Consider the following 21,793-nt stretch of genomic DNA (forward strand, 5'->3'; position numbering starts at 1 on the left):
TCGCTCGAAGAAGAAAAAAATTACCTTTTCCGTAACTGGTGTTCTTAGAGATGTGTTGCTCATGTCTATTCCACATCCCGCCCTCCTTCCCCTCTGTTGTCTGGGAAGAAGGAACTGAGGATGGGGGAAGCACGCAGCGCCCCTTATACCGCACCATGGAGACAACACTCCAGGAGTCACTAGGGCACTCCCCTACGGGAACTGCTAGGGGAAAAATTTCCGGCACTGGTGCACGTAGTGAGCACGCACATCTACTGTGGAATAGACATGAGCCACACATATCAAAGAACACCAGTTATGGAAAAGGTAACTGTCTTTTTCTTTTTTATACTGTGCAAATACTTGTAATCAAAAATAAATATAAAGTGAGCCCTGTACACTTTGTATTCTGTATGGTAACTGAAATCAGTATATTTGAAAATGTAGAAAACATCCAAAAATATTTAAATAAATGGTATTCTGTTATTGTTTAACAGTGCGATTAATCGCATGATTAATTGTGGATTAATTTTTAATTGCTTTACAGCCCTAATTATATATAAAATAATATTAATTCATTTATCGTGCAGAGAGACTCATTTCCGCAGCAAGCTCCCTTTGGACTCAGAAGTTTCATGAATATTGAAAGTGTTAAGGATTGCAATATTGGGCCTGTGGTGGAATACATATTCAGGGGAAAACTGAAAATACTCTCTCACAAAAAGGCACTGTTCATACTTGCTTCACTGCAAATGATGTAAATATCCTTTCACAACAGTGTTCAGTTCATGAATGGTCCCTTTATTTTCATTGTAGGCCAGCTATAGCCGCTAGATATGTCTTAAAATGTTATTCAGTTTCTAATGAAAGAGTTTGAATGAGATGAACAAATTGATTGGGAAAAGTTCCAGATATGCAAACAAAATTTAAGCTTGATAATTTTTAACCAAATATTATAGGACTAAAAGTGCATCTGATTGTGTTGGAGCTGGCTCTGCAAGAAAAAAAAAAAAGGTTTTATATCATCCAGTAAAGAGGCACTCCGTTTACATCAGGTATGTCTGACTGCACTGTGGTCTAGAGCAAATTGTTCATCCTAATTCTTTCAATGGTCCCCTCAATATGTAACCATCACAGGTTGCTTTTATCTTACTCTCACCATCACCATGTGCAGATGATACAGAAGCTTCTGGTTTTTTGACCCGTAAATTTGTACACTGGGTGATGCTATTGAAAGAGCAATGTAATTAAATTGGTATGTTTATTTTTTAAAAGAACAATCTAGTTCTGGAGTGCCTTCCAATTAAGTAAGGAGGATATGTTCCAGCTCTGTGTCCACTTCGTGGGAATACAGCAATACCTACTGCTAGCTTTTTAGATGCATTTTATCAAGAGGAAAATGATCCTATACAGACAACTGTTTCCATCTTTTTGCCAAATATAGGTTAACATTTCCATATAAAAACAAAAAACCCTCTTCTTACAGTTTGTCTAAGCCAGGTATACACTGCAGACTTTTGCCGGCATAGTTGTATTGGTCAGCGGTGTGATTTGTGACTGACAGAGTTGTGCCAGCAAAAGCCTCTAGTGTAGACACAGCTATTCTGGTAAAACCTGTGTTTTTGTTGGTATAAACTATTTCTCTTGGGGCTGGTGGGCAGGGAAGCTGGAATTAGCTATATTAGCAGAATTGCCCTTTTGCCAGCATGAAGTGCAGTCATGCTATGAGTACTTAGCCGGTAAAGCAAAGCTTTCTGCAAGTAGCCTGGCCTAACTGAACATTCTGACATTTTATAAACATTAGTTTGAAAAATATAAATTGAACACCTTGCCAGTTGGCTTACATTGTGCTCCTTCCATCTGCTTGTATCCACCTGTTCTCTGAAGTCTTCTGCTTAAACTCTTGAGGGCGGGGACCATCTCTTAGGGTACGTCTACACTACAGCGGGGAGTCGATTTAAGATACGCAAATTCAGCTACGTGAATAGCGTAGCTGAATTCGACGTATTGCAGCCGACTTACCCCGTTGTGAGGACGGCGGCAAAATCGACTTTTGTGGCTTTTTGTCGGCGGCGCTTACTACCACCTCCGCTGGTGGAGTTAGAGCGCCGATTCAGGGATTGATTGTCGTGTCCCGACGGGACGCGATAAATCGATCCCCGAGAGGTCGATTTCTACCCGCCGATTCAGGCGGGTAGTATAGACCAGACCTTAGTTGTATTCATACAGTGCTTATTAGCACAATGGGGCTAAGGCCTTCAGATGCTGCCACAATACAAGTAATGAATAACCAGCTTTACTGGCCCAGAATTCAATAACATCCTTTCTTAGTTTCAAATTCAAACTTAGTGCCTTTTTTCGTCTCCACTACTAGGCCTCTAAAAAAGCAAGGGTTGCAAAGGTTGGAAAAATCCTTTTTATTCACACTTTTTTAATGTGGGGTGTTATGTATGTTAAGCACAGCCCCAAATGCATGAATTAACACTGAGCTATGGCTGTGTACTTTTTGCAGATTTTTCTTCTTTTGAACTAGTGATGATGGAAACTAGCATTCTTTCTCTCCAGTTCAATAAGTCCTTTTTTTGTTTTGTTTGCTCCTAAAATGTCTGAATCCTTCTGTAGCCTGCCCTCGAGGAATTGGGGACATCCGTACTCTCTGCTTTGGGCTTAGCTTTGGAACTAGGTTTATAACAGTATTTGCAATAACAAGGAGTCTGGTGGCACCTTAAAGACTAACAGATTTATTTGGGCATAAGCTTTCGTGGGTAAAAACCTCACTTCTTCGGATGCATAGAGTGAAAGTTACAGATACAGGCATTATATACTGACACATCCATGTCAGTATCTGTAACTTTCACTCTATGCATCCGAAGAAGTGCGGTTTTTACCCACGAAAGCTTATGCCCAAATAAATCTGTTAGTCTTTAAGGTGCCACCAGACTCCTTGTTATTGCAAATACTGTTATAAACCTAGTTCCAAAGCTAAGCCCNGTATCTGTAACTTTCACTCTATGCATCCGAAGAAGTGCGGTTTTTACCCACGAAAGCTTATGCCCAAATAAATCTGTTAGTCTTTAAGGTGCCACCAGACTCCTTGTTGTTTTTGGAGATACAGACTAACATGGCTACCCCCGATACTTGACAGTATTTGCAATCTCTCTCTCCCTCTTTTTAAAGGAGGAGGGACAGTCTCACCCAGATTGTTCGTTTGTTTCTAAATTATCGCTCAAAGTTATGATCTTATTTGGGCCCTGTCTTTTTTTGGTTTTGCTTCTCCGTGCTTACACAGTATCAAATCCCCTTTAATTGGATAACTGTGGTGATTTTGGCCTTTTGAGGTTAGGGTGCGAGAAGGTGGTTTCATGCACTCTCCAGAAAAAGGAAATGCTGAAAGGAGAAGGATTAAAGGTTGAAATCTAAGATGTGGAGACACGAACAAAAAAATCAAGTGAGGAAGAGGAGATATAAGTGTGGGAATGTAAAAGGCTCAAGGAAGGGGAGAGAGAATAGAGTTTCAGCAAGAGAATTGGATTGATAGCTGGAAGAAAAAATGCCAGTACAATCTCAATTTCCTCCTCCTACCCTAATCTTGGAATCTCTCACCCTCCAAGGTGCAATGAGCTAAAATTTTAAATTTAAATCCCTGCTGTCAGAGATTCTGGCCCCTTAGCCCTATTTGATTTTTCTAAAATACATACACAAGTGTACTTACTTGAACAAGCAATTGGCTGCTGATACTACTTTGTCATCAAAACCCTTACAGCCTTTCCCCTAACCACTTGTCTCAAACAAGAGCATTTGGCACCTATGCTTGGAGAGAAATCTTCAACACTCAGGACACTTTTTGGAAAATACATTTCGTATTGGGGTGTTTGTATTCACTGTCCTCTTAGTAATAGTAATAAAAATAAAATAACAAAACAACACTAAGTAGGGTTAACCAGTTAAGATAACATGATGTATCCTGTGCAATCAGTTCTCTGTGGTTGAGGCATCTTTGTAGTATTGTGTTTGTTACTACAAATTGATTTGTATTTATACTGGACTCCTTTCAATCCACAGTAATATGTTTCTGTACATTGTATATGCTATTGTGAACAAATAACTACAGTACCTCTAGGTCTCTTAAGGCAGAGGTACTGTACTAGACAATCAGTAAGTCTTGTGTTTCAAATATTTTATGAAATTTAGACCTCTGGCTTTCAGAGAGATAATAATATGTAGAAGGGTCAAGCTGTTATAATATTTGCACGAGGTACTTCTTAACACAAACGTTTAAATATGGAGACAAACATTTTTCAACTTGGGTGGTTTAAGCTAAGTACCTGAATAAACTGCCTGATTTTTTTTTTCAGAAGTTCTGAGTACCAGTCAGTTCTATAGAAGTCACTGGGAATTATGGCTACTCAATGCTTCTGAAAATCAGGCCACGTATTCAGAGCCGGCTCCAGGCACCAGCATAGGAAGCAGGTGCTTGGGGCGGCCAATTCAAAGGGGTGGCACTCCGTCTGGTATCGGGGCGGCACATCTGGGTCTTCGGCAGGAATTCGGCAGCGGGTCCCTCTTTTCCTCTTTTGAGCTGCCACTGAAGAGGAAGAGAGGGAGGACCCGCCTCCGAAGTGTCGCAGAAGAAGCGGCGCGATTGAGCTGCCGCCGAAGTGCTGCTGTCTTTTTTGCCGCTTGGGGCAGCAGAAAAGCTGGAGCCAGCCCTGCATATATTAAGTACCTAACCTCTGGTTCACAAGAGGGAAAATGTTGGTGATGGTTTCTGCCTTTTTACTTATAGTACGTTCTTTGTTTCTAGATTGTATGTTAAATGTTTCTTGGAATAGCTTGATATAGGGAACTAAAGGAGAGGTGATCCGTTGGCATGTGAGCTACAAATGGAATGGAAGGTGGTCTTTAATGCAAGTATAGTATAGAAAGTATAGTTGACTTTTGGACCATGATGAAACCTTCACAGGAATGATGAATTATAGTGTAAAGGGTAGATGAAGTTACATGCAGTAGGAAAAGGAGCAGTGCTATATGCATGACAAGGAAGAAAGCAGTGAATCAAAAGAAAAAAATGAAAGTACTCAATGAAGTATGATAAATGCACAATCTCTGAGGAAAAAGCTAAGAGGTAATAGAACATCTTGGCATTCTTTAACTTAGCAGCTACTTGCCTATCAATTAGAATTTAAAATCGATTGATAGTAATCTTTTCTAGCCCTACATTCCCAGGATTTTTGTGAAGGAATAGTGATTAGTATTAGACTTCAGTTTTTCAGCTTTAAAACCTCTCCTTAGGACAAGGTTGACTTAAACTATAGTTTTTTTAAATAGTTTGTCTTTTAGAACAGTAAAGCATAAGTTACTAAGTGCTTACCTGTAGTTGTGACATACCATAAGGGGCTTGAACCATTATCACATTGTGCAGTAAGTTTTCTTGTGCACATTTATTTGTTATTTTAGCAGCATAATTTTATGGGCTGTCATATCAGATTTACTTTATAGTCATACATTAGGACATTGAGATGTGCCAGATCTTTGGTGCCATTTGTGTATGAAATTCTATCTTCATTGTGTGTACTCATCGTAAGTCAAAAACATCCTACATGAACATCAAGACCTTGCAGATGCAAATGTCTCTAACATTTTAATTTTTTCTTTTGTTGTCATTGCAAATCCTTCCCCCCCATTACACTTCTCCATTTTTCTTTCTTACCCCCTTTTTTTTTTCCCCAACTGTCAGTGGAATTATTTTCTTCCTGTCTCCATATTCAGGTAGTGTCAGTGGCTGAGTATCACCGCAGGATCGATGCTCTAAATAGTGAAGAACTGCGCACGCTCTGCAGACGCCTCAAGGTGCCCTCTTCGTAGTTAAACCCCTCTCCAGAGACTAAAACATCTTTCTCTGTAGTGGCCTTGATCAGGGCAAGTCCCATATTCGGTGGGTTTGTCTTGGCTACACTACAAGAACCCTGCAGAAAATTCCTTTCTCTTGGATATGTGTTTATACACTGAGAGAGTGTGCTGTAGCTCTTGACAAAACGATCATTTCAGAGTTTAAAATCAGAGGAATTTTCTGTCATCTTTGAAACTTTGTTCTCATTACTACATGGTTTCCAGAGTGATGAGGACTTGTGTTTTAATTTCTGTTCTGATGTAGTGGCTTGAGTTGGGTAGAAGCTTCCTAAAAAGAATGCAAAAGAGACTCTGTTTACAAAAAGTAAACTTTACAAAATTAAATAAGGACTTACTCACCTGTATGTATATTTGAAGTCTTAAATTCTTATATAAAAAGATCCTACAAGTATTTCAATTTTTTTTATTTTATTTATTTATTTATTTATTTATTTATTTATTTATTTATTTGCAAATATTAAGCCTCACAACTTCCATATGAGGTAGGTAAGTGTTTTGCCCTTTAGTGGATTTGGAATTAGAACTCTCAATCCCTAAAACAGTAGTTCAGAACTAATTCTGTAGACTTATTGGACTTTAATCTTGAATTGACTCTTGCATTCTCTTTAGGTATTTCTCTATGTACTTTGGCATATGCACGCTTTTGAATTGATGTGTACATTTATGCCAAGTTTACTGATGAAAGCATATCTAAACTTTTTTGAAAACACGAAATAATCTTAATTCAATATGTGTTTCTAAGTATCTAGCTAATGAAATGGTTGGAAGTTTGGATTTTCATTTTGTTTCTGAGTAGCTTTTGCAAAAGGCTATACAGAGGGAAATGCTTTCATGGGTTTGCTGCCTCTGCTTAATTTAGTAGTCAAAGTGCTGTCTTATTGATCTGTTACGCTGTCAAAATATTAGTTGACAGTGATAATGTTATAGTACTTTCTGTAGTGTGTGTTTAGGAGTTTTAGATTTTGACAAGAAAGTTAACTTGCTTACAAATGCCTTATGAGTGGTAAAAATTGTATAAAATCAACAACACAGACAGCATATGTTTTTTGCATATGGTAGTGTAATAAAAATTAAAGAACCAAATAGAGTATAAACATTTTATGGTACTCTTGAACAGCAGTTATGTTTTGTAGAATCTGTACACAAACATGCCCTTTGACAGTGTGAAATTTGGGACTGAAGAGACCAAATGGCATATGCTGTATAAGTAGTACTTAATAATATTTGTAATTGGAAGATGATATTGGAAAAAAAATAAATATATATATATATATATATACACACATACATACACACACACACTTGGCTGATTCTTTGTGAAATTATATGCTAACAAATGCTTTTAGTCTGAGATAAATGCTAAGTTATGGAAAGCTTGAGCCTTGCTTGTGCCCTCCTCAAAATGACTAAATAAAGCAAATTTTCTCAATTTAAGGATTAATGTTAATACTGTAATCAAGTTACTATTACACAAATATTCCTTACCTTCATATTTTATAAGATTTTTTTAAGCATATAAAAAGTATCCCTTGATAGACAGTAAATTTGATTTTTCTTAGCTGTTTAATGGAATTTTACTGGTTGAAAGTGTCTCACACAGAATCTGAAAAATTGGAAAGTCGTCTTTTTGTGTCAAAACTGTTCACCATCTAAAAACTTAACATTTGGCAATAGCTGCCACAAATTGGTATCTGAAACACTGCAGTTTTTTCCCAGTATTTAGAATAGGAGATGTATGTGGCAAACCATATTCTGGCAAACGTTGACTTTTAGTGTTTTCTGATGGATGCATAGGGACTAATCAAAAATCCAGTGAAGTCTGTAAAGTTCTTTCCCATGACTTCAGGGAGCTTTGTCTCAGGCTCTTAGGATAATGATGATGCCTAGTGGTTGTTTAGCACTTTTCATCAGTAGAGCTCAAATCACTTTACAAAAGAGGTCAGTATCATTATCCACACTTTACAGATGGGGAAAGTGAGGCACAGAAGGGCAGTGACTTGCCCAAGGTCACCAAGCAGGTCAGTGGCAGAGCTGGGAATAGAACCCACGTCTCCTGAGTCCCAGTCAAATTCTTTAAGCAACTAATACCCACTTAGAATATTTGAAAGCAGGCTTTGTAAATGTGTAGTAGGAACTTGAAAAGTTTCACATCATAACTGCTTTAAAATTTATTTTCTTTGGGTATTAAAATCTCTAGCTTTTGAGCGATGAGCATAAAGCACTTGAAATAAACTGTTTCTGCATTTAAAATGTATATAACTCAAACACCTTTTTTTATTACTATTAGAAATAAAGTTCATTTTGTGCAGTGGTTGAGATCATGTACTTTAGAATTGACTACAATTAAAAGCCAAAAGTCCATATTCAACCCTGAACACAAAGGCGTGTGAAAAAACCGGCATAACCTTCTCCTGAATATTAGAGTACTTGTGCAAGCAATAATTTCAGTGTAATATTTAGTACTGATAGGTTTACCACAAGAAGCAGGGATCTCCATGTCAAATGCCTAATATAACAAACTTAATACAAAATTCCAGTAATTAAGTACAATCCTAAATGCAGTGAAGATGATGTGGTGTATACTGAGCGATACTTCCTCTGTAAGAGAATTGTGAATGCTTAACATACCTTCTAGAGTGCTTATTTATTTCCTCCTGCCTTGCAGATAACAAGGGAAGACATAAATTCAAAGCAGGCCACAAATATCAAAACAGACCTGGAGCCTGAAGCATTTCGGCCAAATCTTAGCGATCCTAGTGAATTGTTGCAGTCAGACCAAATTGAAAAGGTATGGTTGTCAAATAAAACTGTTGATAGAACAATATTATCTGTGTTCTGTAAGTATCCTGAACATCGTGTATCAGGTTAAGTATATCAAATAAATAACAGGGACCTTGTTCTGAAGAGCTTATAAAAAAAAAAATGTAAAAAGCAACAGAGTCCTGTGGCACCTTTAAGACTAACAAATGTATTGGAGCATAAGCTTTCGTGGGTGAATGCCCACTTCGTCGGATGCATGCATTCGTGGGCATTCACCCACGAAAGCTTATGCTACAATCCATCTGTTAGTCTTAAAGGTGCCACAAGACTCTGTTGCTTTTTACAGATCCAGACTAACACTGCTAACCCTCTGATTAAAAAAAAAAAAATGTAGTTACTAAATGCCTAAGAGAATCTTTATTGTTTTGTTAACAGCTCACAAAGCATCTTCCTCCCCGAACCATTGGGTATCCATGGACTCTTGTCTACAGCACTGCAAAGCATGGCATGAGCTTGAAGACATTGTATCGAACTATGTTGGGGCTGGACACTCCTGTACTAATGGTTATCAAGGATAGTGATGGGCAGGTATGGAAATAATGGCCAAAAAAAATCAAAACTGCTGTTTAAAACCGATAAATGAACAGCTGAAATATCAATGTGTTTTAGTAATAAAGCTGCCTGTGTTAAGCGTATCCCTCTTCATGGTTATGTATTGGTGTTACAATTGTGTTATTGTGCAGGTGGTTTTTGATAATGGCATTTTTCTGGGAAATGTTTTGATGAAGCAAATCCAGTGTCAAGCCATAACAGTTTCAAATCCTCTAACATTTTATTACTGAATAACATTTTAGTTTCTCTTAAATAAAAAATGAGAACCAGACAGCTCAGAGCCTCAAAGAATTGATAAGGCACAGAATCGATGTCCCACCCAAAAATGGGAAAGATGGATAGTCATTGCTATCTGAGTAGATAGGTAACCTATGTCAAGAAAGTTGGCTATCTCTGTACAGTTCCCTTAGTGACAGATATGGACATCTTAGCAACGGTCATCTTGAGGTTACAATGTTGATTAGGCCATCTGTCCATCTGATGTAAAAAGACATTTATAATAATTTCAGTGCTGAATAATCAATTCTTCGAGTGACAGTCTGTGTGGATTCCACTTCTGGTGCACATGCAACCAGTGCATACAGATTAAATTCTTTTGGCCAGTGGTGGGTGTTGGGGCCACCCCGACCCGTGATACTCTTGCAACTCCATCCCTCCACCCGAGGACATAAGTGGTGGAACGGGTCCAACTGTTCCTCAGTTCCTTTTTGCCTGCTGTGGCAACAAAACAGAATCCCAGCAGTGTCTGCTTACTTAGCTCACTGCGCAATTAGCTGTTAGGCTAGCTTATTGCTCATTAGGTTGAGGATTCATAGATTCTAGGACTGGAAGGGACCTTGAGGGGTCATCGAGTCCAGTCCCCTGCCCTCATGGCAGGACCAAATACTGTCTAGACCATCCCTGATAGACATTTATCTAACCTACTCTTAAATATCTCTAGAGATGGAGATTCCACAACCTCCCTAGGCAATGTATTCCAGTGTTTAACCACCCTGACAATTAGGAACTTTTTCCTAATGTCCAACCTAAACCTCCCTTGCTGCAGTTTAAGACCATTGCTTCTTGTTCTATCCTTAGAGGCCAAGGTGAACAAGTTTTCTCCCTTCTCCTTATGACACCCTTTTAGATACCTGAAAACTGCTATCATATCCCCTCTGTCTTCTCTTTTCCAAACTAAACAAACCCAATTCTTTCAGCCTTCCTTCATAGGTCAGGTTCTCAAGACCTGTAATCATTCTTGTTGCTTTTTTCTGGACCCTCTCCAATTTCTCCACATCTTTCTTGAAATGCGGTGCCCAGAACTGGACACAACACTCCAGTTGAGGCCTAACCAGTGCAGAGTAGAGCGGAAGAATGACTTCTCTTGTCTTGTTCACAACACACCTGGTAATGCATCCCAGAATCATGTTTGCTTTTTTTGCAACAGCATCACACTGTTGACTCGTATTTAGCTTGTGGTCCACTATAACCCCTTGGTCCCTTTCTGCCGTACTCCTTCCTAGACAGTCTCTTCCCATTCTGTATGTGTGAAACTGATTTTTCCTTCCTAAATGGAGCACTTTGCATTTGTCTTTGTTAAACTTCATCCTGTTTACCTCAGACCATTTCTCCAATTTGTCCAGATCATTTTGAATTATGACCCTATCCTCCAAAGCAGTTGCAATCCCTCCCAGTTTGGTATCATCTGCAAACTTAATAAGTGTATTTTCTATGCCAATATCTAAGTGGTTGATGAAGATATTGAACAGAGCCGATCGCAAAACAGACCCCTGCGGAACCTCACTTGTTATACCTTTCCAGCAGGATTGGGAACCATTAATAACAACTCTCTGAGTACGGTTATCCAGCCAGTTACACACCCACCTTATAGTAGCCCCATCTAAATTGTATTTGCCTAGTTTATCGGTAAGAATATCATGCGAGACCGTATCAAATGCCTTACTAGGAGGAGTTAGTTTATAGTTTGCCTGTTGGCAAAAGATATATATTAGCCATAAAAGTGAGAGAGAGAGAAAAAGAAAGAGAGAAATATCATATCCACTTCATCTATTTATCTAGGTTAGGTTATGTATTAACCCTGGAATTGGCTGACACTAAATCTTGGGATTTAAAACTTGTCCCTCTTGCTGCCAAGCCTCTCGGTGATGGGACACTCTAGGAACCTTTTCTGCCTACTTTGAGATGGTTACTATGGTTCTTCAAGGTGTGTTGTCAGCACGGATTCCATGACCCCACATCTACAGAGTGCTCTAGCCTCTGGATTTTGTATTGATGAAGTAACTGAGGGATGGTTGGGAGTGTGAAAACATCAAGGGCACAGGCACGGCCCCGATTTACACTGCTGGCCAAAAGAATCTGATCTCACACACCAGAAGTGGAATTCATGTGGGCAACGTATTTCAAAGAAACAGTTACTGTGGGGTAAGTAACTGTTCTTTTTGTAGTATATGCTGTACTACTTCTAGAAGCTATGGTGTGTTTTCAAAACAGCATAGGTTTGGTTGATGGAGAGATGCATTTATAAGCTTAAACGCTGCAGTTTGCACTAGCCTGAAATTCTTTCCCTTACTGGTATGGGGGTGCTAGCTTTTCTCTTTGTCCACAAATTATATTAAGATGATCTGAAACAGAAACATAAAATCATACCGTTGGTTGATACAGCAGAACCTCAGAGTTCTGGAGTTGACGAACACCTCAGGAATGGAGCTTGTTTGTAACTCTGAAATGTTCATAACTCTGAACAAAACTTTATGGCTGTTCTTTTAAAAGTTTACAACTGAACATTCACTTAATACAGCTTTGAAATTTTACTATGCAGAAGAAAAATGCTACTTTCCCTTCTTTTTAATAGTTTACATTTAACACAGAACTGTATTTGTTTTGTTTTGGTCTCTACTGATGCCTGATTGTGTACTTCCAGTTCCAAATGAAATGTATGTTTGACTGGTCAGTTCATGACTCTGAGGTTCTACTGTAGTGTGTTGATAAAAATGCCCAACATGGTAGTGTAAAGGCCAAGCAAATACAGCCTTAGAAGAGTTTGCACAAAGCGGCATTTTCCATGCTGGAGGATTAACTGGAAGCAAGGAATGTGCAATGAGATGCACATCTTATACTGTACAAAATATCTTACGTGTTGCTTTGGAACTGGATGTAGTGCCAGCTCTGAGGGTATTTGTATATTTCTTAACTACCAGAGTTGTGTTTTTTAAGGAATAGCCACAGCACTAGAGAAGTTGTGTTTCAAAGACTGAGTCTGGCTGTAAATTAAGAAATAATTTTAAGTGTACTATGGCTTCCTGCTAATATGTGTGGTAGGTGAAAATATATCTAAGATTAACGTTTGAACATGGGTCTGGTTACTTCTGTGAAAATAACTTTTATTTTTATAAATTGTACTAGTTTCTGATTAGCAGGGTGGAAGTTCTGATTCATATCTCCCAGACTCCATTTACTTGTTTACCTTAATATGAGTATTTTATTAAAGTTCATTTGAGGAATACTGCAGGTAGCTTTCCTAAACTGTGAAATGTTCCAAGACAAAGAAAATAACTTTAGTCCAAGTCTCACATGGTCACAAAATGCATGTCTGATTTCCTTCTCCTGCAGAGGGCTTACTTTAATTCTTGTTACTGTCAAAATGTTTACAGGAGAACTACAATGTGGTCTAGAAATATGTCTTTAAAATAGCGCTTTACATTTTGTATAATACAGATATATAAAACCAAACAAATATACTAAAAAAAAAAGATATGTGATGTTCCAAAAACTCCTCGGATACAACATAAGAAAAGGGGGAACATATGATTGTAATGTTGTACTACTATACAAAGGATACTTATTAAAGGCTAAATTGTAGCATTTAGCCACTAGCCTGCTTTAGGTGCAGTGGAGAGCAATACTACACCGCAGGGAATTTCTGAAGGGCCCAGTGTGCTGGGCAACAATGCAGATTGCACCTGGTATAGCCTGATCTTCTTGCTTGAGGTTGGCCTGTTTTGCAAGGTAATTATAGAGCCATAGTTCACCACTTCCCTGTTCCTCCCTTCCCCATGGAGAGATGTGTGCACCAGGAGAATAATACCTGCACTCCTCTGAATGCAGACTGCAACTTCAGTGGCTTTTGTGTGGAGCACTAGAGGTTTTATTGCTTGCATGCTCCCCCTATGTGCCTTCCCTTCTCCCCCCATTTAGCTGTAAGGTCCAGTTACAACCTGTTCCTGAAAGGGAAAGTTATTTGAATTGTAAAGATTCCATTTTGTCATGCTTGAAAACATAACACCTTGAATGTAAAAGTAGAGAAAAGAATGGTTTATATGAAGATGTATGACATCCTTCAATACTGAAAGCTTATTTTAATAACTGAAGTTCACAGTATCTGTATAAGATTCCAGGGATGTCACTGTTGCTCTGAAACCTAAAATGGATGAGTCAGTGTGAAGCGATAGGAGCAGCTAATTGAGAGGTTTTTTCTTCAGAATATCACCAGGTTGCATCATCATTAGATTTTGCAATCAATTACCATTCAATTAAGTTCTCAGCCATTTTGACTTTACAAATTACATTCATGCAGTGAACAGCTGCAGTAAGGCATGTATCTATTCCATGCCAAGAGTCCTAAGAATATTAGAAGTAAACACCCAGTCACTGCCCTTACCCTACAGCTAATTTGCATGCATCAATTTTATTGGTTGTATGAGGGAACTGCACAGATAATGGATTACTTGGCCCTACTGCCACAGCCTGCATCCAACTATCACCAGTGCAAATCAAAACAAATCTTTTAGCACAACACCCGACACAAATCAACATAACCAGTGTACACAACAACCCCAGACAGGTTCTCACCTCTTATTCACTACCCACCCAAACCAACACACATCTTCCAAGATTGTCACTCTGTCTGTGTCTTACTCAGAAGCCTAGAATGTCTGAGTGATGAAAACTGCTACAAGCATGGGTGAGGGTTTTTGGTTTAGAATATCACGCTTCAGTTGTCACTGGGCCCTGTGAGAACCAGGTGGAATGTTGGAGTCCAAATGTTCTGTGGCAGTTGGAATGCAACAGCTGTGTGAGGTGGGTGTATCTCCAGCCAAGGGGCAATTCTGTGCACAAACCTTGGGGAACGTACAAACAGCCACATTGCTTGCTATAGTACAGTATTTTGGGGCTCTAATTTCCATGTATGATCTTCCTAGGCAGCTTTACTGCCACTTTACATGACTTCCTGTTTAATACACATCAGTAATCATCCCACGTCATTGGTGCAGATAATGGCTGCCATGACTACGGCACCACTAATGCCATAGTAGCCTGCCCTGAGTTGATACAGCTTTCTGTTGTGGTACCATGTTTACTGCTTGGTGTTTTGTGAGCATGTTTCCTGCTACAGTGTTTGGTGAAATAGTGCACGGGCATACTGGTGCGAAGGGCTGCCACAGATACTGAAATAATTGGATTCCAAACCATACAGAATTGGGCACAGAGCTACCCCGTGTCTGGAGGCACAGCAAAATATAATTAACTTGGTCCCTGAATAATAGTTGAGAAATCAAAAAAATGAAGGGAAGTACCTGACCTGGACAACAAGGCTTATTGTTGTACCAGCTTTGTATGTTCTGACTGGGGTCCATGCTATTTAACATATACACCTCTACCTCGATATAACGCTGTCCTCGGGAGCCAAAAAATCTTACCACGTTATAGGTGAAACTGCATTACATCAAACTTGTTTTGATCCACCGGAGTGTGCAGTTCCCCCCCCGTCCCCCCCTTTAACACTGCTTTACCGCATTATATCCAAATCCGTGTTCTATCTAGTCACATTATATTGGGGTAGAGGTGTAGTATTGAAAAAAGATGGACAGGAGCACTATGTAGAGTATGTTTTAAGAATGTTTATGTTCTGCCAACTTCACTTCATTCTTCTTGTGAGAAGTTACCCAGGTCTGTTTGTTAAACCATTTGTAATCCCTATTTAGGGATTTGAAGGTAAATTTCCTGTCTATTAGTGATAGAAATGACAGTGTTTCTTCTTAGTCCTGATGAACTTCGTAGTCTCAGCAATTTTGCTGCCTTCCAAAATTTTCCACTTTTTTATTGTGTTTTAAAGAAGTATCAAATTGAGTAGCTGACTAAAGATCAGGTAAAAATAGATAGAGCACCTTATTGAACACCTCATGAATTCCTCTTTTGGCAGAAAATGTGCAAAATCCTCTGAGGTAGAGTTTGAGGTTAAATTATTTTTTTGTTCATTTGTCTCAACATAGTAGAAAAATTCTGTATTAAAATAAAACCCTGTCAATAGAAGCTTAGAATCAGATGAGCCAAATCATCAGTATACGGGGCCGTTTTCTCTCATCTGCTCAAACACTTCCGATATTGGGGTCAGACTGAATGGTAATAGACAGTCAATGGGACCTGAGTGCAGGCCACCCCTTTTCCTCCAGTGTCTCTGAAGGGAAAATGAATGAGAATACTCCATTGACTAAAGTTGTGGGAGAGGATATTATATAAAGAAGCAGTTAAGTTAATGACCCTTTGGCCAAAAACAACCAATAAAGTATACTTTGGACAAAAACAAGCCAGTAAAGTGTATATATAAAAGAGGGCCCTATTCCAGTCATAACTAAAAGTTTTTAGGCATATAAGGTGCTACCCCTGAAATAGCTTGCTAACTTTCTGTGAATGACATATTAGAGATTGCTGGCATCATCTGAGCTGATTCTGTTTGTATGAATCTATTTGAATTTGGGAATTAGCAGAATAGCTTTTTCCAACTAGTGCGTTAAGTGGTGGTCTTTTTTTAAAGACTTTAGAATCAACTTGATTAGCGAGTTTGATTATGGGCCAATACAACTGAGATGGTATCTGCCAAGTTTCTTCAGCAAGACTGCCAATAATTTTGTGAAAAAAATCTAACTCTTTGAATTGACTTGTGCAAAATTAGTTTGTGTCCCCTTTAAGGAATAGAGGGAGGAAAAAATCAAAATTCCTAGAATCAGACTGAAAAAATTGGGTTATACTCTGTGAACCAATTGAGTGTCTTCACTTTTTATGAATTTGGATGATCAGTTATTAAATTTCAATTGTCTTTCTCCCATTACTTTTCTGACAAGTAACTCCTCCTGCTCTAAGACTACAGTAGAACCTCAAAGATATGAACACCAGAGTTAGACTTATTGGACAACTGGACACCATGTGGAACCGGAAAGAATCGGGCAGCAGTGAAGACAAAAAAAAAAAAATAGCAAATACTGTACTGCCTCTGGGCTTTAGCCCTGGGCCTCAGGGCATCAGTCACGGGTAGTTGGGGCTGCAACCGCAAGTTAGGGGGAGGGTCAGAACTCCGGGGGTAGGGGCTCTCAGGGCTTCTGCCCCACAGGAGCACTGGGGCTCAAGGCTTTAGGGTTACCATATTTAAAAAATAAAAAGAGGACACTCCATGGGGCCCTCGTCCCGTCCCTTTCCCCACCCCTGGCCCAGCCCCAACTCTGCCCCTTCCCCGCCCGAACTCTGCCCCCTGCCCTGAGCGCCCCGCATTCCCCTTCCTCCCTCCCAGCCACGCGAAAAGGGCTGCCCAAGCACTACCGGCTTCACGGTTTGCCAGGCAGCCCCCAGACCCTTTGCCCCCAGACGGCGCTTCCTGGGGAAGCGCCCAGCCGGGGGCTCAGGGTCTGGGGGCTGCCCAGCAAACCGTGAAGCTGGTAGCGCTCGGGCTTCGGGCAGCCTCCATGCCTCCGGACCCTGTACCCCCAGCCAGGCACTTCCCCTCCTGGGCTCCGGTGGCTGCTGTGCTCCCTGAACTCCTGGGCTATGTAAGCGCCGAGCTGCCCGAGCGCTACCAGCTTCGGGCAGCCCCCATGCTTCTGGACCCTGCGCCCCCGGAGCCCGGGAGGGGAAGTGCCCGGCCGGCGGCTCAGGGTCCGGAAGCATGGGGGCTGCCCGAAGCCGGTAGCGCTCGGGCAACTCGGCTTTAAACAGAGCAGAAGAGTCAAGGTAGGGAGCACAGCAGCCACGGGAGGGGAAGTGCCCGGCCGGCGGTATTTTTCCTGGACATGTTTGGCTTTTTGGCAATTCCCCCCGGACGGGGGTTTGATTACCAAAAAGCCAGACATGTCTGGGAAAAACCGGACGTATGGTAACCCTACTTTAGACCTGTGGGGAGCACTGGGTCTTGGGGCTTCAGCCCTGCTGCACCATTCCTGGCTTCAGCCCTGCGGGGAGTGCTGGGACTTTCATTATGAGAGGAGTGCTGGTTTCAGCCCCAGGGCTCCCCCTGTAGCTAACGCCCCAGTGTGCCCTCTGGCCGAAACCAGGAACTGAGCCGTGGGGAGGGCAGAAGCCAGGAACAACAGAGTTGCGAGACTGAAGCCATAAGCCCTGGTCCCCCCACCCAGAGCCCTGACACCCCACCCTGGCCCTGTAGCTGCAGCCATGAACCCCCTGTGTCTGAAGTCCGTAATGTCTTGTTCAGAGTTACGAACAACCTCTATTCCCAAGGTGTCCATAACTCTTGAGTTTCTATTGTATTATAACTGAAATATCAGAGAAAAATATATTTCTCTGATATTTTCATTGTTTTCTTAGGCCATTTGACTGAGTTTCACTGTTCTAATCATAGTTTATTATCTCATGTACTAGCATAATAACACACTCAGGCACCATTCTTCCGCAAGCCCTGAAAGAGTGTATTTACCAGTAGAGGCTGAAAGTGAAGTGACATGCACGTGCACGAAGGGGAAGGTTGGGCCAGATCATGTTAGTTAGTGGTTGATCTCAGGCCTGCCTAAAAATAAATTTAAACATTTGCAGGAAAGCAGAAAAACCTTGAGAAACTTCCTTTTAAACAGAATTCTTCTTTTTTTTTTTTTTAAAGTAGCTATGCTATTTAAAAGATGCCTAAAAATATCAGAAAATTGATAACTTCTTAAAAAAATTCAAGCTGATAGTGTCCCTTTATTGCTTCCATATGAAACATTATTTTGTTAGATCAAGACCCTGCTTAATTTAGAGGAGACCTAAAATGCAAACCCAGTATTGGAGAAAGGAGATGGCTGTTTAACACACACATGCTACAGGATGACGTTATTCACTCAAAGTTTAATAAAAAAAATGGCTAATTTTCTCTTCATGAAAAGGAACAACAAGTATCAGCCAGTATCTTTTTTTGTTTGCTTGTTGGTTTGTTTTGTTAAACTTGAAAAGAGAATTTAAAGCATTGGGATTGTAGCAGAGAAAAAACAAGAAATTGTTTTTCAAAAACTGCACTTGAAATTTCAACATCAAAACTGAGCAGGCCATAACACCTTTGGAGATAGTTTTATCTACTTAATTTATAAAAATGTATAGAGAAGATATTCCAGTCCCTACAACTAATTTAATAATTCATCTACAAATTTAAAACTAGCTTTATTTTAATTAAAAATGTAACGGTCTCTCCTCTTCTTGGGAGTCTGATGTAGGTTGACACAGGAAATACTGCTCGCTATTGGAATGCATAAGTCTTTCAAAGTTGTTTATAAGGCAAAACTTGCTTTAAAAATATTTCTGTAACCACAGCTTATATTCTATAAAGCTTTGTTAAATTTATTTAACTTTAAAATAACTTTGAAATGCATGTGACTGGCAGAGATTTTCAATGGGAGTAAATGAGTCAATGAATTGCCTTTTTTAAAATTTACTTGGAAGGATAGTATCATCCAGAAAGCTTTGAGAAATCACATTTAATATTCTTACAGTGAACAGCAAATATTTATCAAAGGTACAGTATTCTAAACAGTCACTGCAGTTTTCCTTTTTAAATAAGGCTCCATACTGTCTTTACATAGCTGCTCCTCCAGTTGGGTTTCTTTCATTTCAGTAGTAAATCTAAACCACCTCAAAACATGGTCTCTTCAGAAGATTCTGTGGGCAAGAAACTCCAATGTTGAGACCTGGTAAAGTTCCTATTACAGGCTGTCCTGACCTGAAGAATAAATGCTGGGGTCTGTTCTAAAGCTTTATTTTGATTAGAAAATTCTGTTCAGATCGTGCTTACATAATATTGTGGAGCTTCCACAATATCCTTTAAGGATTGAGTTCTCTGAGGGGATCAACAAGCATGTGGAGTAGGGTGATCCAGTGGATATATTGCACTTAGATTTTCAGAAAGCCTTTGACAAGGTCCCTCATCAAAGGCTCTTAAGCAAAGTAAGCTGTCATGGGATAAGAGGGAAGGTCCTCTCATGGATCAGTAACTGGTTAAAAGATAGGAAACAAGGGTTAGGAATAAATTATAATTTTTCAGAATGGAGAAAGGTAAATTAGTGGTGTCACCCAGGTGTCAGTACTGGGACCCATACCATTTAACAAATTCATATATGATCTGGAAAAAGGGGTAAACAGTGAGGTGGCAAAATTTGCAGATGATACAAAACTACTCAAAATAGTTAAATCCAAAGCAGACTGCAGAGAGTTAGAAAGGGACCTCACAAACCTGGGTGACTGGGCAACAAAATGGCAGATGAAATTCCATGGTCATAAATGCAAAGTAATGCACATTGGAAAACATAATCCCAACTATACATATGAAATGATGGAGTCTAAATTAGCTGTTACCACTCAAGAAAAAGATCTTGGAGTCATTGTGGATAGTTCTCTGAAAACATCCACTCAGTATGCAGTGGCAGTCAAAAAAGCGAACAGAATGTTGGGAATCATTAGGAAAGGGATAGATAAGACAGAAAATATGTTGCTTATATATAAATCCATGGTACACCCACCTCTTGAATACTGCACGCAGATCTGGCTGCCCCATCTCAAAGAAGATATAATGGAATTGGAAAAGGTACAGAAAAGGGCAACAAAATGATTAAGGGTATGGAACAGCTTCCATATGAGGAGAGATTAACAAGACTGGGATTTTTCAGATTGGAAAAGAGAGGACTAAGGATGGATATGATAGAGGTCTATAAAATCATGATTGGTGCGAAGAAATAAGGAAGTGTTATTTACTCATAACACAAGAACTAGGGATCACAAAATTAAATTAATGGGCAGCGGGTTTAAAACAAACAAAAGGAAGTATTTCTTCACACAACACACAGTCAACCTGTGGAACTCTTTGCCAGAGGATGTTTGTGAAGGCCAAGATTATATAACAGGGTTCAAAACAGAACTAGATAAGTTCATAGAGGAATGGCTCTATTAGCCAGGATGGGCAGGGATGCAAAACTATGGTCTGAAGTGTCCCTAACCTCTGTTTGCCAGAAAGCTGGGAATGGGCGACAGGATGGATCACTTGATAATTACCTGTTCTGTTCATTCCCTGTGAAGCACCTGGCATTGGCAACAATTGGAAGACAGGCTATTGAGTAGATGGACTATTGGTCTGACTCAGTATGACCGGTCTTATGTTCTCTGCCTGGAGATATTGATTTGAGTCTCTGATGCATCCAGCTCCTTTTCTTAATATGGATACTAATGGGTGCTGGAGGAAGTAATTGAAATGGGGTTAAAGAATTTGAGAAGGCTATGGGCATTCTTGGGGTTAAAGAATTTGAGAAGGCTATGGGCATTCTATGCCTTTCTGAGAGGACAGAAGGATCATAGAACAGAAATGTAGAGCTCAAAAGATCATTGTCCATTTCCCTGTGGTAAGGCAGGATTAAGTATATTTAGACGATCCTGGACAGGTGTTTGTGGAATCTTCTCACTGGAGGTTTTTAAGAAGGGGTTAGACAACCTCACTAAGTAATCTGTTCCAGTGCTTGACTATCCTTATAGGTAGATACTGTGGAAATTTTTTCCAATTTAAAATCTCCCTTACTGCAGATTAAATGAATCACCATCCTCCTTATAACAACCTTTTACGGATTTGCAGAATGTTATGTTCCCCCTCAGGCTTCTATTCTCTAGTCTAAACATGCCCAATAATTTCAACCCTCCCTCATATTTTTCTAAACCTCTTATTTTTGTTGCTCTCCTCTACACTCTCTCCAGTTTTCTCATGCCTTTCTTAGAGTAATGCCTAAAACTGGACACACTACTACAGCTGAGGCCTCACCAGCTAAAAAGATAAGTGTCTCTCAAGGAAAACAGAACTTAATCAGAATGCTAGCTCTAACAATGACATATCTCATCCACACCACCATCATTATTGTGATTCTGTGAGATGTACCTCTGGAGGAACCAGATTTATTATGCTGATATCTATGTACACTCTGATACCCTGATTGAAGAAAATCTATATGACTTGTCTCCATCATGTGTCAGTGCTGGAGTTCTAGGCTGCTGTCTTCAGGTTCTGAAGATACCCATTTTGGCTGTGATGATGTAACCTTTGGGTGGGCTTGAGTTCACTTCATTGCCCTTCTCCAGTACCTAAAAAACCCAATTCCCATAGAAAAGTAGCTGGAGACCCAGAGTTCAGTCTCTAAGAATTTTCAGCCAGGATTGCACAGGGTCAACCTCCCCACATTCAAGTCCCAAAAGGAACTAAAGAACTGAATTTAAATTAAAAATGTTATTTTATGACAAATAATCTAACTTT

The 21,793-nt window shown here is 39.8% G+C and overlaps 1 protein-coding gene across 8 annotated transcripts in view; it reads left to right on the forward strand.

Moving 5' to 3' along the window:
* OXR1 (oxidation resistance 1) overlaps window positions 1–21,793 on the forward strand; it is a 509,161-nt gene that overhangs the window by 481,599 nt on the left and 5,769 nt on the right. For 4 of the 8 annotated variants that reach the window (XM_034763477.1, XM_034763475.1, XM_034763483.1 and 1 more), the window contains 3 exons: window positions 5,749–5,829; window positions 8,555–8,677; window positions 9,085–9,237. In XM_034763477.1, coding sequence (XP_034619368.1) covers window positions 5,749–5,829; window positions 8,555–8,677; window positions 9,085–9,237 — 357 coding nt within the window. The remainder of the gene's footprint in view (window positions 1–5,748; window positions 5,830–8,554; window positions 8,678–9,084; window positions 9,238–21,793) is intronic. The other 4 variants (XM_034763479.1, XM_034763478.1, XM_034763482.1 and 1 more) reach the window with 1 other exon arrangement.

This window comes from Trachemys scripta, chromosome 2 (assembly GCF_013100865.1).
Source record: "Trachemys scripta elegans isolate TJP31775 chromosome 2, CAS_Tse_1.0, whole genome shotgun sequence".
Taxonomy (NCBI): Eukaryota; Metazoa; Chordata; order Testudines; family Emydidae; genus Trachemys; species Trachemys scripta.